Source organism: Benincasa hispida, chromosome 11 (genome assembly GCF_009727055.1).
Source record: "Benincasa hispida cultivar B227 chromosome 11, ASM972705v1, whole genome shotgun sequence".
NCBI classification, from domain to species: domain Eukaryota; kingdom Viridiplantae; phylum Streptophyta; class Magnoliopsida; order Cucurbitales; family Cucurbitaceae; genus Benincasa; species Benincasa hispida.
In genome coordinates, this window is record NC_052359.1 from 10,295,713 (window position 1) to 10,312,118 (window position 16,406).

The 16,406-nt window shown below is 35.8% G+C and overlaps 2 protein-coding genes across 3 annotated transcripts; both read left to right on the forward strand.

The window, feature by feature from the left end:
• The first annotated feature begins 7,756 nt into the window (after nucleotides 1-7,756).
• Nucleotides 7,757-12,483, forward strand: LOC120091056 (vacuolar cation/proton exchanger 5). 2 transcript variants are annotated; one of them, XM_039048863.1, is made up of 12 exons: nucleotides 7,757-8,151; nucleotides 9,003-9,138; nucleotides 9,222-9,289; nucleotides 9,414-9,442; nucleotides 10,004-10,200; nucleotides 10,294-10,506; nucleotides 10,934-11,068; nucleotides 11,159-11,275; nucleotides 11,358-11,411; nucleotides 11,763-11,879; nucleotides 12,002-12,102; nucleotides 12,183-12,483. In XM_039048863.1, coding segments are annotated over exons 2-12 (1,149 nt in total). In that variant the 5' UTR covers nucleotides 7,757-8,151; nucleotides 9,003-9,021; the 3' UTR covers nucleotides 12,184-12,483. The 2 variants fall into 2 exon arrangements, with proteins under 2 accessions (XP_038904791.1, XP_038904790.1); XM_039048862.1 differs by having other exon boundaries at nucleotides 7,759-8,151; nucleotides 12,002-12,098.
• Nucleotides 12,484-12,626: 143 nt separating this feature from the next.
• LOC120091055 (transcription factor MYB80) lies at nucleotides 12,627-14,319 on the forward strand. The gene is made up of 3 exons (XM_039048860.1): nucleotides 12,627-13,165; nucleotides 13,238-13,367; nucleotides 13,464-14,319. Exons 1-3 carry the CDS (start codon nucleotides 12,673-12,675, stop codon nucleotides 14,161-14,163), a joined length of 1,323 nt encoding a protein of 440 aa, XP_038904788.1. The 5' UTR covers nucleotides 12,627-12,672; the 3' UTR covers nucleotides 14,164-14,319.
• Nucleotides 14,320-16,406: the final 2,087 nt, after the last annotated feature.

Below are 16,406 nucleotides of genomic sequence, written 5' to 3' on the forward strand. Positions count from 1 at the left end.
TGATTTATGAAATGCGTTGGCATGATCTGTTTTACTTGACTATTATTTTAGAAAAGCATCAACTCATGATTTTTGAGCTCTAACTGATTTTATATGAACTAGAGTTTTAATTATGAAGTTTAGAACCTGAGTTTACTTTACTATGATTTTTATGGTTTTGTAAGAAAACCTCTTGATGGTGGAATAAATGATGTTGAATGGTTTGTGAAAGTGGTTTCAAAATACTGATTCTTGTACCGAGAGATAGTTATTTCCCCGTGCTACTTGAATGTGTTTTAGTTGCACCGCTCAATTGATCAATGTTGGGATTGGTGTCCTAATTCTCCCGGAGTCTCGTTGTTTGTAATGATACACATTGTTTTATGAATAAAATAATTGTTATTTCATTCTGGCATTTACTCATATTCAATAAACAAAGCTTCATGGTTATCTTATGTAAACTTAAGCATGTATATGTGATATACAAGTGGATCATGTCTTAAGTGATAACCTAAATAGATTTGTAGTATAATGACTAAGGCGGGATATCGGTTCCTGGTGACACTACGGATATGACCCGCTTTGTAGAGGTTTGCAAGTGTTGTAAACTACTACAGATGATAGATCCTGACCATTCATGTGGAGACATGCGAGTGCGGGTGTCTTATACAAAGAGTTTGTATAATACCAGACCACAAGATACTAGACTCTGTATATAATGCCGTTGATACTGGAAACTTACATCTCACCTAAACGACCATAGGTGGTACGACCTCAATCCTGAGTGTTTTGGGAACTCCTGCCTTTGAGGGCGGTCCTTTGATTAGTACGGGTGAGAGTGGCCAGATTGCCAACTCAACATGCCCACCTTTTTGGGGACTTGTCTGATTTGGGAGATGGGAACTCAATACACAAGATGAAATTCACTTCTTTCCCGAAGTAGAGGTAAGCAGAGAGATTTCTCCCTTAAGGGCTGATTCCGGGGCTTGAACATAGTGGTCACAACTTCTCTTTGGAAGAGAGAACTCAGTCATAGTAGGACTATGACTTATGTTCATTAGAGGATTCAGTGGTACTTAAGAATTTAGATGTAACTACAGGGGCATAACGGTTATTGGCCGAGCTGTACTTACGAGTGATCTGTGAAAGGTTATCGCACTATTGATTGGTTAAAATGGACACATAATATATTTGTGGTAAGAAGAGTTCAGCTGTTGATCTTTAGTGGAGTGCCTGATAGTTAACGAATGGTGGATCCCATGACTAAAGAGTTTAGTTAGTTATTCACGTACCGTTGGAGCTTCGAGGTACAGGTCCATAAGGTCCCTTTGGTAGCTCAATGGATTCAAGTTGAGGATCAGTTTTTGGTGTTGATTTGAAATGTTCAAATTGACAAGAGGTAATTCGATTATATATGATATGATCGGTATGGTGTATGAGATACATCTAGTGGAGGATTAATGTAAATGAGATTTACATTAAGTACCATGGAATAGAAAAAGAGCTATGGTTTATATGTTTCATGAGATGAAATATTAAAACTATAGGTTATAAATATAGTATGATAAGTTAGTTATCATTTATATTTATAATAATATTAATTATTGGATACTTTTTCTCTAATAACCAATTGAGTGGGAGGTTATTGGTGGTTTCATGGTAACCGTAAGATAAAAGGAAAAATGTTTTCCTAATTTTAGTAAGAATTGAATTGAGATTTCCAATCTCGAAAAATTCTCATGGAGAGTTGTCAAATAAATTGGATTTACTAAGCAACAGTTTGGAGTTAACTAAATGATTGTGGAGTATTCTTAGGCGATAGATACTCATCTAAACGATGAGGTAAACGATCACATAGTTTTTTCTAGACGATCGTTTAGCTTTTCCTAAACGATCATTGACCTATACGATAGGTTCTTCCATTTCCCAGTTGCTCAATCGTTTACATGATTATGGTTCCTCTATTTATCTGCCTCAAACCAAGTTCACATATAGCCCACCCTCTAGATTTTCACACCGAGAATACTAAAGTAGCCTTCTTGGTGATGTCATACTCAACTCGACACTATCGAGATTCTGTGGAGGTCGTTCGTGGTGTTCGGGTGTTCGTGACCTTGACGATCGCTTAGTTCGATTGCACGGTGTTCGTGCAGTGTAGTAGTTGTGTTGGATGAGCGTTTGTGTGTTACTGAGATCGAGCGTTTGTGATCAAGGAGCTTGAAGATGAGTCTACAAAAGTGTGTTACTCTTGTCCTTGATCTTTTGTAGAACATGTTGTAATTTCTGTTTTTTAGCATAACCGTATGTTTTTGTTTGTGATTGTAATTGTAAAGTTCATATACAATTGTAATTTAGAATGATCTTTTCACTGCTCATGGAAATCCTCATGTTCTATTTCCTGCAATCAAGGGGCTATCGAGGTCAAATATGGCCAAAATATACTGAGAAGTTTAGAGAAACCTATGCCTGTAGCGCCACCCAAGCTAATAGGGGCTACCGGGGTCCGATGTGGCCAAAGTATACTGAGGAGTCCAGAGTAACATAGGTCAGTGGTGTGTATCTATGGTTAACTTTGGAGGCAGCTCTGCGTGCACGTATGACCTTGTGATTTGGTTTACATCGCGGAGGGCACTCTTTGTCCAGACTAACCTACCGTTGTAAATGAGTATTTGGGTATAGAGTTAGTGTGGTTTCTGATAATGCCTGATGCTTTATAATGTGTTTTCTATGAGATTTAATCATGGCACTGTGTTTACTAGCATGTGTTTGAGATGTTGCTGAATCTTTTAGATTTTGCAAATGATTTACTAAATGATTTGACTTACTCTATTGATGATTTAGAAAGAGAAACTTTATATTTATATTAAACCACCATTTAAATTCATCATTTTCCAGCTATTTAAATCTTAATTAACCTATGTGAACCTTTTACCCATCACTAGATTTAGCTTACCTCAAAGTTTGGATGTCCGAATCATCTAGAACTCCCGAAATTGACCAATCTTTCCAAGGTACCCCTATTTTTTTGGCGAGAAGTTGCAGAATTTTCAAAGTTTAAATTCCTCAATTCCAGCTAATAACAATCAAATAAAAGGCCATATAACTCTAGAGGGACTTCAGAAATAGATTATCTTTGAAATTAGAGCTTCGAATCAACCTACAAGTCCACGAATTTGCATTAAACCAAGCTTCCTTTGTTTTCATCTGACTTCTGCCGCCACTGTTTTTGCTTCATTTTCCTTTCTTTTTTGGCCATGGTTCGTCAACCTAAACCCTCCATGATCTTTCCCTTTACTTCCTCTTTAGTTTATTCCATTTTGCATAATTTTCCTTCACAAAGCACCCTCAAAAGACCTCAAATCCAAGCCTTTTTTTCTTCATCTCTTAAGTCAGCTAAACACCAAAACAAAAAATTTCGGCTTCCATGACAATTTGCCAACTCCTGCTTAGGATTTCCATCATATTTTTTATGACAAATTTGCATCTCTTGCTAATCCAAAGGGATAATTTGATAAGAACACCCAAATTTATCCAAAAAGAACCCCCCCCATTTCGGGTCTACCAATTTGTTTCTTCTAATTCTTCTTCAATTCCAACCCAAACTAAGCTTAATAGACCTTGAACGTCCAAATTTTACCTTTACACTCCAAAAATTACCAAAATTTCACCACTTTTCAAAATATTGACTTTTTTGTTTGACTTTGACTTTGATCGTTTGACTATTGACTTTGATCATTTACTTTGACTTTGACTTGTCCTGAGCATGCCTACGGGAATGTCCTTTACACACTCAACTAGGTTCGTTACCCTCAAATTATTTCCCGGATCCTTATCTTCTTTTCCTTAGTAAATAAAATGTCGATTCAATTTTTTTTTCTATTTCCAAGTATATCTCTTAATCGTCAGTTCCATAATCAAATTTAATATTAAGTCCCTGAGTTCAACCTCAACTATAAGTTCCCTAGCATTAAAAAAACAAGTAAAAAAAAAAAAAAAGAGAGGACTTACAGATTATTACCCCCTTTTTAGGAATTTTGTCCTCGAAAATCAACGGAAGTCTTCCAATTACAAATATTTTACTCCCTTAACTTTTTATCCATTCAACAGATAGACATGTAGATTTAAATCCACTACCACTATATAATATTCCTCCTTCTTGGCCTTCTTTTGCCACACTCTTTTCCGTCTTCATAGCAGCTTTCACTAGTTTGAAAACTCATTCCACTCAACACTGGTTGCTACTGGGGTACATATTTCTTTCCTTAATCCTTCCTCAAACCGTCTGTATAACTCTTTTATCAATCTTGAGTTGTCATTATTCTCTCTCTAAATAATTTAAAGATTCCCAGAGTAGTCTGTACCAACTCAAGACCAACTAATTTCTTTTCCTAAACCCAAATCTGTACTAGTTTAGAAAACTCATTCCACTCAGCACTAGTTGCTATAGGGATACATATATCTTTCCTCAATCCTTCTTCAAACCGTCTGTATAACTCTTTCGTCAATCTTGAGTTGTCATTAGTCTATCTCTAATATTTTAAAGATTTTTAGAGTAGTTTGTACCAAATCAAGATCAACTAATTTCTTTTCTTAAACCTAAATTTGTACTGATGCATTACACGAAATAACACTAGTCAAAAGTAACTCTTATCCACCAGTTCTCGTAGTCCATTCTCAAACTTTTTACACTTATTAGTTCAATTTTCAAACAGAACAGTGACATACTTAAATAGTTCCTTAAATTTTTCATCATACTTTCCTATAGTCATGGAACCCTGTACCAACCTCAAAATTCATTTCGTTTTTCACTACATATTGACCTTAGATAAAACTCTTCACAGAAGGCTTCCTCAAACTTTTCCCAACTTATCTCTTCTGTTCTTGTATAACTAATTTCAAACATCTGTTACTAGTTCTCAGCTTCACCTTGAAACAAAGATGTAGCAAGTTTTACTCTTTTATGAATAAGAAAATTCGTCGTTCTGAAGCATTCTCCTAACTTGGCTAACCAGATTCTTGCATCTACAGAATCATTTCTTCCAGTAAAAACTGTTGCTCCCAATGCTTTCAAGCATTCAGTCTCAAAGCTTTTCTCAAAACACGGTATGGGCAATATGAGTTCTTAGTAATGTCGTTTGGTTTGACTAATGCACCTGCAACATTCATGGATTTGATGAATAGGATATTTCATCCTTTCTTAGATCAGTTTGTAATTGTGTTTATTTATGATATACCCATCTACTCTAAGAATAAGGAGGAACATGCTGAGCATCTTAGAACAGTGTTGCAGACATAGCGAGATAAGAAATTGTATGCAAAGTTCAGCAAATGCGAGTTTTGGCTCGAGCTGGTGATGTTCCTCGGACGTGTGATTTTTGCTAAAGGTGTTTCAGTGGATCCACATAAAATAGAAACAGTACATAAGTGGGAACAACCCACGACAATGACTGAGGCACGTAGTTTTCTGGGTTTAGCTAGTTATTACTGCCGCTTTGTTGAGGAATTCTCAAAGTTGGCACTTCCATTAACAACTTTGACCAAAAAGAATGTTAAATTTGTGTGGACAAAGGATTGTCAACAAAGTTTTTAGGAATTAAAAAGGAGATTGGTTTCAACACCTACTCTAACACTTCCAACACCTGGAGTTGAGTGCAAAGTTTACTGTGATGCTTTTCGCCAGGGTTTAGGATGTGTTCTTATGCAGAATAGCAAAGTGATAGCTTATGCTTCCAGACAGTTGAAAAAGCACGAGTGTAACTACCCAACATATGACCTGGAGCTAGCAGTAGAAGTGCCATACATCTTGCATGCCCATCAGCACCCTTGTCACCCATTTTGCATGCCCAACACACCCACCAACCCCTTTCCACGCCCACCTTGCACACCCAGCATACCAGAATGCATGTACATGCCCCATTTTAATGTCATCGATTAGTTTTGGCCCATTTTGGGTGTTGGTGAACATTTTTTAAGCCCAATTAGGATTTTCTTGATATTTTGACACTAAAATGAGTAACTTTGGATTTTTAAGTGATTTTTGGGCCATTTTGGATAATTTGAGAAAAGTGGACTTAAGGAGCAAAATGTGAGTGTTTAGGTGCTAAAATGAGTTCAATTGGCCACATTGAATCACTAAGGGCGGTTTAGGGTTAATTTGACCTCTTGTGAGTGTCTAATAACCTTGGGACTTTATTTCAGGTAAAACTGAGGTTGGAAAAGCTTTTAACCCCAAAAGCTCGTGCCTGTGATTGTGAGTGGTTTATTTTTGAATGTTTTGATATAAAAAGTATTTATATATGATAGTATGCTATGATTTATGAAAAGTGATGGAATGATTTGTTTTACTTGACTAGTATTTCAAATATGCTTAAATCATGATTTATGAATTCTGATTGGTTTTATATGAGCTGGATTTACGAAAATGTAGTTTGGAACCAGATTTTACATAATTGTGATTTGTATGGTTTTATAAAAACCTTTTGATAATAGATTTAAGAATGTTGAATGGTTGTGGAAGTGGTTTCAAACTACTGGTTCTTGTACCCAAGAGATGGTTATTTTCTCGTGCTATGTGAATGTGTTTCAATAGCACCGTTCAGGCGATTAGGGGGCTACTGGGGTCAGAGTTGGCTAGAGTAAGCCTGGAAGTCAAGAGGGATTTGTGCCTGTAGCATCATCCAGGCTAACAAGGGGCTACCAGGATCGGATGTGGCCAGAGTATACCGGGGAGTCCAAAATAACCGAGGCCTGTGGTGAGGACCTATGTTTAGCCTTGGAGGCAGCTCTGCATGCACGTATGACCTTGTGATTTGGTTTACACCACGGGGAACATTCTTTGTCCAGAGTAACCCGCCATTGTAAACAAGTATTTGGTTACAGAGTTGGTGTGGTTTTCTAGTAATGTCTGATGCTTGTAATGTGCTTGCTATGAGATTTGATCATGCCAATGTTTTATGTATTGATTGCCGATAGTTAAATAAGGCAACAATACGTAATAAGTATCCTTTGCCACACATTGATGACTTATTTGACCAGCTAAAGGATGCCTCAGTGTTTTCCAAGATTGATTTGCGATCAAGGTACCATCAGTTGAAAATTAAATAATCAGATATTCCAAAGACAACATTCAGGAGACAGTATGGGCATTATGAGTTCTTAGTAATGTTGTTTGGGTTCACTAATGCACCTGCAACATTCATGGATCTGATGGATAGGATATTTCATCCTTTCCTAGATGAGTTTGTAATTGTGTTTGTTGATAATATCCTGATCTACTCTAAGAATAAGGAGGAACATGTTGAGCATCTGAGAACATGCAGATATTACGAGATAAGAAATTATATACAAAGTTTAGCAAATACGAGTTTTGGATGAAGTCTCAATTTAAAAATATAAAATTTCTTCATTAAATCTTCTTTCAACCCACTTGCCACAATTTCATAAAGCCAAATCACATATAGGTGCCCCCAAAGATTTTATCCACAGAATTTCAACCCACTTGATAATCTTAAATATTTTAATTACATGTTTTTTTTAATAGGAAGAGACGATTTTACCCCTAAAAAAATTTCACTTTTCCCTTAATTCAATTTCCTCCTCTTTTAACTCTTTTTCTTTCAATTAAAATATGTCTTCATTTTCCAAAACTAAAATCTAAAAACAAAATAGTTAGCAAGTCTCATTCTTTTGCTCAATTTCCATAAATTTGACCTCCACATTTAAAACACCTCAAGTATAAACAAAAATAAGTAAGTAAATAAATACTCTTTTCAAAATGAAAATAAATAAATAATCTTTGAATGAAGAGTGGCAATGAGTGTTCAGTTTGAAAGACAGACATGAAAAGTACAGAGATGACAATCGTCCGAAGAAGACGAAGACTTCAAAACTTGGAACCAGTTCACTGTTCAATCTTTTCGCTGTCGGTTAAATATGGCTTCATCACAAATCTCCATCGAATTTCATTCCACGCCATAGCATTTCTGCACTCAAAAACTTACAAAATTTGTTCCTGCTCTGTTCCTGTTGTGTCGGGGTAGCCGATCGACGACAACCGAAGCTTCTCTTTTGGTTTCTTCCACTGCAAGCTAACTCTTCGCCAAAATTTTGCTCCCTTGAGTTGCCTTCAAGTCACTTCAACCTCTTTTGGTTCGCTGTTATCTGCTATTTATGGTAATAGTAATACACAATGAACTCAGCCTTACCTAAAATTTTTTTGTCTTCCTCTGATTGACGAGCTGGATACTATTTGCTAGAAGTATAACTTTTTTTTGTCTTTGGATATATTCTTGTTGCTTTCTTCCTCCTCGAATTTCGCTTCGTATTTGTTTTCTTTTGTGGATTTGTGGATTTTTGTTTCCTTATCTTTTATATTGTGCGAGGTTCTTGTGAGGTGTTAATCTTGATTCAAATTGATTTGTGGGGTTTGATTCTTTTGTACACTTTCGATTTTTGAAAAATATGGTTCTGCATAGGCTGATACAAGTGCATGGATGCATTTGCCGAATTTATATTAATTGGATATTCAAACCAACCTGTTGCGCTAATGCTCTAATATTTGGAAATCTGCATTAATATCAACACAAAGATATAGATAATCATGTATTTTTCCTGTTTGAGTGGTTGGGGGATTCGAGCCACAGTCTTTATTGTTGTTAACACAAACAGGTGACAGTTGATGCTCTATATGCCTAGATAATCATGTTATGTTCTCTCTCTGTCTCTCTCTTTTTTTTTTTTTTTTTTTTTTTTTTTTTTTTTGAGATGTATGACAAGATTATAACGTAACAACGCCCATCTCTTGGTATTTTTCATTTCTTATTCTATTGTTCTGATGGGTTATTCTTTTTGTTGCATTGCATGCGACAGCTTTGTGTGGTTAAATTAATTGCACAATGAATTTGAACTTGAGGCTTCTTGTTTTTACATATAGCTTGAAAATATGATAATTGAACTGGTTCAGTAACTGAGGTTTCAAAGATTCAGTCTATTAATGCTGTTGAACATGAATTACTTTCTTGAAGGTTTCAAGTTGGTAAAAGAATGTGGGAGAGTTTTGCTTACAAGAGCGTGAAGATTGTAATCTTCACAAATAAACTCAACTTCCTTATGCCTTTTGGGCCTCTAGCAATTCTTGTGGATAAGTTGGCTGGACACAATGTAAGTTAAAGTCGTCACTGCTGGGTATGGATTAATATCAGTTATGGATTATGCATTAGTTGAGGTCTTTATGTGGATTGCAGAGTTGGGTCTTCTTCCTGAGTCTATTGGGTATCATACCGTTGGCTGAGCGGTTAGGTTATGCCACAGAGTAGGGACTTCTGGATCTCTCATCTAATGCTAATTTTTTACCAGTTTATTTATTTAGTGAGTTTTATTTATTTTTATAATCTAAAAAGCTTTTTGCAGCTCAGTTAATTTTTCCTTTGAAACAGGCAGCTAGCTTTTTACACTGGACATACAGGTAAAATCTCGTTCTTAATTTCACGTCTACAGTTTTCAATCTCTTTTGATATCTGGTGTTAAGAAAACTGCTTATGGGATATTCATGAGTTTATATAACTTGTCTTTTTGGCATGGGGTAACTCAAGATGCACGTATGTTCATCGATATGCATTAGGTGTTGTAAAGTATCTTCAACTGCACGATGTTCTTTTTGCATCATATCTCTGGGGCTGATTCATCTGTTGCCACTAGTCTACTCAATCAATAGAATCCTGAAAAGAGGAGGGGGAGTGACGGTGATGTTATAATGTACTACCATGTACAAATGTTCATAGTTGTGAAAAGCCTAAGTGCATTTAATTGTAAAAACATAAGCGTGCATATAAGCATATCAATGAAAAAGTAACTACAAAGGTTATAAGGGGATTACGTCCTCGACCGCTCAAGAAATTGGTAAACCTGGTCATATTCTGGATAGGCAAAGTTTTCTATTTCGATTAACTATTCTTTCATTGGCACAACTGTCTCAGTTATATCCTTTGTTCAATTTTCTCTGCTGACCTGAAGAATGAATCTGCAGTGGGTGGTCTTCTAAATGCTACTTTTGGAAATGCAACAGAACTGATTATATCAATTTTTGCACTGAGAAGTCAAATGATACGTGTTGTTCAGCTATCATTGCTAGGCTCAATTCTGTCGAACATGTTGCTGGTACTTGGTTGTGCATTCTTCTGTGGTGGGATTGTTTTCTATAAAAAGGAACAGACCTTTAACAAGGTATAAAGGTTTCACCGTAAGCCAGGAATGCCTTTTCTTTCTCCCTACTAATTCTTAAGCTACTTTTTGTGCTCTAACTGAAATCCCCTACAGGCAACTGCTGTTGTCAACTCAGGATTGTTGTTAATGGCTGTCATGGGCCTGCTTTTTCCTGCTCTTCTCCACTATACCCACAGTGAAGCCCATTTTGGGAAGTCGGAATTGGCACTCTCGAGATTCAGCAGTTGCATTATGCTTCTGGCTTATGCTGCTTATCTTTTCTTCCAATTGAAAAGTCACACGAATCTTTATTCTTCCGTTTGTGAGGTTTATTATGTTCCCTTCATTTTTTATTTTTATGTATGTATTATCATGGTAGATATTACTTTTAATTTGTGCTGTCTTCTGCATAATATTTATACCTTGTGGGCCTTATGGGAGTTTGGGCAGTATATGCATAATATCGATCCACTTGCTCTATAGGAGTATACGCCACTCATAAAAGTTCAGAGCGGGTGCAATGGTCTTAGTCATATCTCAGTTTGAAATCCTGATTAAAAAAATCCCCAAAAGTTTAAACGTTGTAGTTGTTTTGCTTATTCAAAGGATGACATACCAGAGTGAGAGGTAGGATGGTTACCATGAGTTGAATTGGATGCTATTGTGTTGAACAGTGCCATCTGTTTTCCCCCCATTTACTTGATTTTTTTTTTGTTTACTTAGTAATACACGTTTTATTGAGCTACAAGTTCAGGAAGAAACTCAGAGTGAAGAAAGCTCAAGTGAAGATGAAGCTCCTGAGATCTCCAAGTGGGAATCAATTATCTGGCTATCAATTTTGACTGCATGGATCTCTGTTCTATCAAAATATTTGGTCGATGCAATCGAAGTATTACTTTGTCTTATCACCTTCTTATTATCTGAGAAAGAGTTCCAATTTTTGTTAATAAGCCTCGCTTATTAAGTGATTCTTCTACAGATTGCATCTGAATCATTGAAAATCCCAGTGTCGTTTATCAGTGTTATACTGCTTCCGATTGTGGGGAATGCTGCTGAACATGCGAGCGCTATTATGTTTGCTATGAAAGATAAGCTTGTAAGCTTTAGAACATATTGTCCATCCAAAATTTTGTAATGGAAAAAAAAATAGACTGATGCGATGTCAAGTTTCTTGGCAGGATATTTCTCTGGGTGTAGCTATTGGATCATCAACCCAGATATCTATGTTTGGGGTAAGTGATAGTAACCATTAGAACATGATAGCTCGGAGTCCTTATTTCTTCTACTTACTGTACTATAGAAATTCAACTTTTATTGTCCTGTAAATTTGTCACTGTAACAAGGTCTGTGATGTTTCTCTGAATTTGAATCTGCACTCGATGTCCTTCAACTGTGTTTTATTGTTCTTCGTGTCAAGTAGCTAACCAATGATGTATTGTGTCTAGTAGCTAGGAATGATGTATTGAATGATGTATTGTGTCAAGTAGCTAACGAATGATGTAGCGCAGTTGTCTTCTACAAGACATGGTCTTGTTTCCTTCCAATTTATGACTTAAATCATCTTGTACGGAAAATTAATGCAGATTCCTTTCTGTGTGGCAACTGGGTGGATTATGGGACAACCAATGGACTTGAACTTTCAACTCTTCGAGACGGCAACACTCTTTATAACTGTAATAGTCGTAGCTTTCTTGCTTCAGGTTTGTAATCAAACCCGGTTAATCATATCTTGGAATATAAATACTTCTTTTACTTCCCATTTCAGAATAATCAAAAACTTGAATTTATTCATCCTTCATGTATACTTTATGTTTTTCTGCAGGAAGGAACTTCAAATTACTTCAAAGGACTGATGCTTATCCTTTGTTATCTGATAGTTGCAGCTAGTTTTTTCGTGCATGTCGATCCTCCTTTATCCAGTTAGTACGCACTAGAGCTCTCTATTTTCACTGTTTGAAGTGGTGGCTCAAATGTTGGTTTCTTTTTATTTAATTTTTTTTCAGAGAATGAATTGGCGAATTTGAAAGCGTAGCGGAAGCAGAAGGGCTTTCTCCATGAAAACAACTTAGCTCAAAGATTGACCATACATGACTAAAAGGGACGGAAGATTTACTTGAAGAAAATGCTTTGAAGTTTTGTTACAATGCTAGAGGTACTGTAAGTACCCAAGCAGCGCTGCTCTAACTTGGGCTTCTTATTTTTAGGAGGAAACTTAAGTCTGTGTAATTTGATTGTAAATATTGGTCATTTCCAGATCCTAGATCTACAGCTTTTGTGAATAAGAATGTGTCTTTTTTATTACAATAGCATTGAAGAAATACAAAGAGATTTATCTCTTAGGTGGCTATCTTCTGTGTGAGCAAAACGAGCAGAAGGCCACGTGACCCCACAAAAGAGTCAACGAGTTGAGGAGAGAGAAATATAGGGAGAGGAAGAGGGGGGGTTGACCAGGTGTCTGAAGGGTGAGCTACCGACCCATCTCTCACACGCTCAATGGCGTTGAATTTTTTAATAAAATCATGCAGCTTTGATGCCTCTCTCTCTCTCTTACCATATAATCAACCCCATGCAATCACTTCCCATTTCCTACTGTGCATTATATATAACAATGCCAATCTACTCTCTTCCCATAATAGAAAAAACGGCATCTTTTTCTTTTTCTTTTTCTTTGTCTGGGAAAAAAAAAAAAGAGTATTGAGCAGTGAAGCAGCAAAGCATTCTCTTTTAACTGTTTACATTTCTTTGCCTTGCCATTTCTCTTCTTTTGGCTTTTCTTTGTTTTCGTTATTGTTTTGCTTTTGGTTAAGAAAAGAAAAGAAAGAACAAAAAGGAATTAGGAAAAGGAAAAGAAAAATGGGCAGAATTCCATGCTGTGAGAAGGAAAATGTTAAGAAAGGACAGTGGACTCCTGAAGAAGATAACAAGCTTTCTTCCTACATTGCCCAGCATGGCACTCGCAACTGGCGCCTTATTCCCAAGAATGCTGGTATCACTCTTTTTCTCTAGAACATTTGAAGTCATTACGTTATTTAATGGCTAATGCTGCCATGATATTCAGGTCTCCAAAGATGTGGGAAGAGCTGCAGGCTACGTTGGACTAATTACCTGCGCCCTGACCTCAAGCACGGCCAATTTTCGGACATTGAAGAGCAAACCATTGTCAAGCTACATTCTGTTGTTGGCAACAGGTACACCATCTTATTAACATCAACATTGTCTGTCAACAAACTGAATTTTGTATTATTAATTTCTTGTATATAAGAGGATTGGTTTCGACTCTGCAGGTGGTCGCTGATTGCGGCTCAATTACCCGGTCGCACCGATAATGATGTCAAGAATCACTGGAACACTAAGCTGAAGAAGAAGCTATCAGGTATTGGCATTGATCCAGTCACTCACAAACCATTTTCTCATCTCATGGCTGAAATTGCCACCACTTTGGCCCCTCCACAAGTTGCCCATCTTGCCGAAGCAGCACTCGGCTGCTTCAAAGACGAAATGCTCCACCTTTTAACTAAGAAGCGTGTCGATTTCCAAATTCAGCAGGCTAATGTACCACCCGGAAGTTCTGCAGGAACTTATGGTCACGGCAAACAAAATGAGAAAGATGGTACTGTTGAGAATATAAAACTTGGTTTGTCAAGGGCCATTCAACAGCCTGATCTGATCTCCCCTTATAAGCCTTGGAGTTCTACTGATGCAGCAGGGACAAGCAATTGTTTTCCAGCATCGGCATCAGGATTTCAATACGCTCCACTGTCGTTCGGCAATGAGGGGGACGGGTCGTCATGGAGCCAGAGTATATGTACGGGAAGCACGTGCACAGCAGGAGAACAGCAGGGCCAACTGCATGAAATCCTTGAAGAAACTGAAGAGGAGCTATCAGAGGGTGGAAAAGAGATGAGAAATGGGACAAGTATATTCAGTTCAGACTCAGTGTTGTGGGATTTACCATGTGATGATCTGATGAATCCAATAGTCTGAGGAAGATGAAAGAAAAAGAGTGATATATGCCACCAAATTTCTAAACAATAAATTATATCACATCATATGATGCAACTGTAAATAGAGCTCACTTTATGGGCTACAATAAAGTACATTCAACCAAGGTTTACAACTGTAGCAACTAATATATATATATATATATATATATATATTTCTAGTTTAAATATTACATTCCTAATCGAGCAAAGTATAAGCCAGAATAATCTAGTCAAATTGCTTATCATATCAATTCAACAATTCCACATCCAATTGAACTTCCATATATGAATTAGAATATTGAAGTGTAAATTGATTAAGAGACCATACTCCAAGTTTAAAATGAATTTTTTCCTATTTTGATCTTTTGTTTATTTCATCATCAAGCAATTTAAAAAAATTATTCTTATTTCTTCTTCTTCTGTTTGTTCTTCTTTAACGAGACCACGCACCAGTCTTGACGTGTTCACACGATCAGCTCTGGTCGTCTTCTTCTTCTCTCCTTAGTTTGCATTGCAAAGTGAGATCATGGGAGAAAGATAGAGATAAAAGCGATTTATGAGAGGAAAGGAAATCAGAGTGTAAAAGCGAGAGTCCATTCTGCATGTGTCATATTCTTTTTTGGTAATTTTATCCAAATTTGATGTTATCTAAGGGTCAGAAAACCTCATTTTCAGAAAGTAGGGCGAATCTCTTTTCCTACCAAAATTTCGCCATCCATCTGATGAAACCAATATTTTAAGAATCTCCTCTGTTTTGAGAAACAGTTGAAGAAACTAGGAGAATATGAATTGAAGAATAAGGAATCATCTGAATATTTTGTAATAGCTTAGTGCACTGTATGCAATTCTCTTCTTTCTATTTGTGTCAACATTGTAACAAGGTATATCTTTTTCTGCGTAATGAGTTGGAACAAAGAAGTATGATAAAATATAGGGAAAATATTTTTTTTTTTTTGGGTTACATTTGAATCCTTAAGTTTTTAAATTTGATATTTGAACTTGTGAGATTTGAATAATCGCATTTTTTTATTCTTGTTGTTTACTTTCAGTTATGTAATTTCTCATTTTATTTTCTTAAAAGACAAAGAAACCTAAATATATCTTCACATTAGTATGATATTGCTACTTTGGAAATAAGCTCTCATGACGTTGTTTTTTGTATAGCCTAAAATGATTGATACCAATGGAGATACTTGTCCTAATTTATATACTATGGATCTCTCCTTTCCCCTAGATTATATGGAACTTTAATTACACTCCTAACAATCCTTCTCTAGAACTAAGTATACTTGAGCTTCCACTCATTTGTCCACTCCTAATTGAAGGCTTTCTCTGCCAAGTACACTTAGCCTCATCTCAAGGCTTTCTCTGCTAGCTTCCTTTCATTCACTTCGTAGGAGCCACAAACTGACATTTTACCCTTTAGAGTTATGATTAGGCTATAAGATAATTATAGAACCAACGTGCATTCTGCATATGAGGCAACTCATATAGAGTACGAGCACAAGTTACATTGTGGAATACACATAGATTTGACAACTATCATTTTGAATCAGTATAACAACACTAGAGGATGCCAACAAGAGTTATCTGTATGTACTGAAGACCAAAGAGGACCGTGGTTCAATTTTCCACCCCAATTTGTATTGAGAAAAAAAGTTCAATCAAACTAAATTAAACTTTTTTTTCCCTAATGTGCACCAATGAATGTTTTGCAAACAAATAACTTAAACAAGTACTCATGCAATAAATTCGATCCAAAATAAATAAAAGAATTGACACAAACAATTTGCAAGTACCCAAATAAATTATAATATAAAGATTAGCAATAAGTATGCAAAGTTAAACTGAAAGAGAGTTGCAAGGGGTGGCCAAAAAAAATAAAAATAAAATAATAATAATAATAAAAAAAAGAATATCTGCAAATCAAACCATGATTTTTTAGATTTGCAAATATAACAGATTTTTTAAATTTGACTTCTGTTTACCAATTTTACCTATTGGTGTATCATCATTATATCTAATATATTTTATATTTCATATATCAATAAAATATATCTGAGATATTTTATCTTTTTAATTTTATGTTCTACATATTAGTCATATATTAATAGTATATTTGATATACTCCATATTTAGTATATCAATCATTTATCAATTGTATGTCTAGTATTCTTTGTTTTTTTTGTATATTAATAGCATATAAATAATATATTTGACATATTTTATATTTTATTATATAAA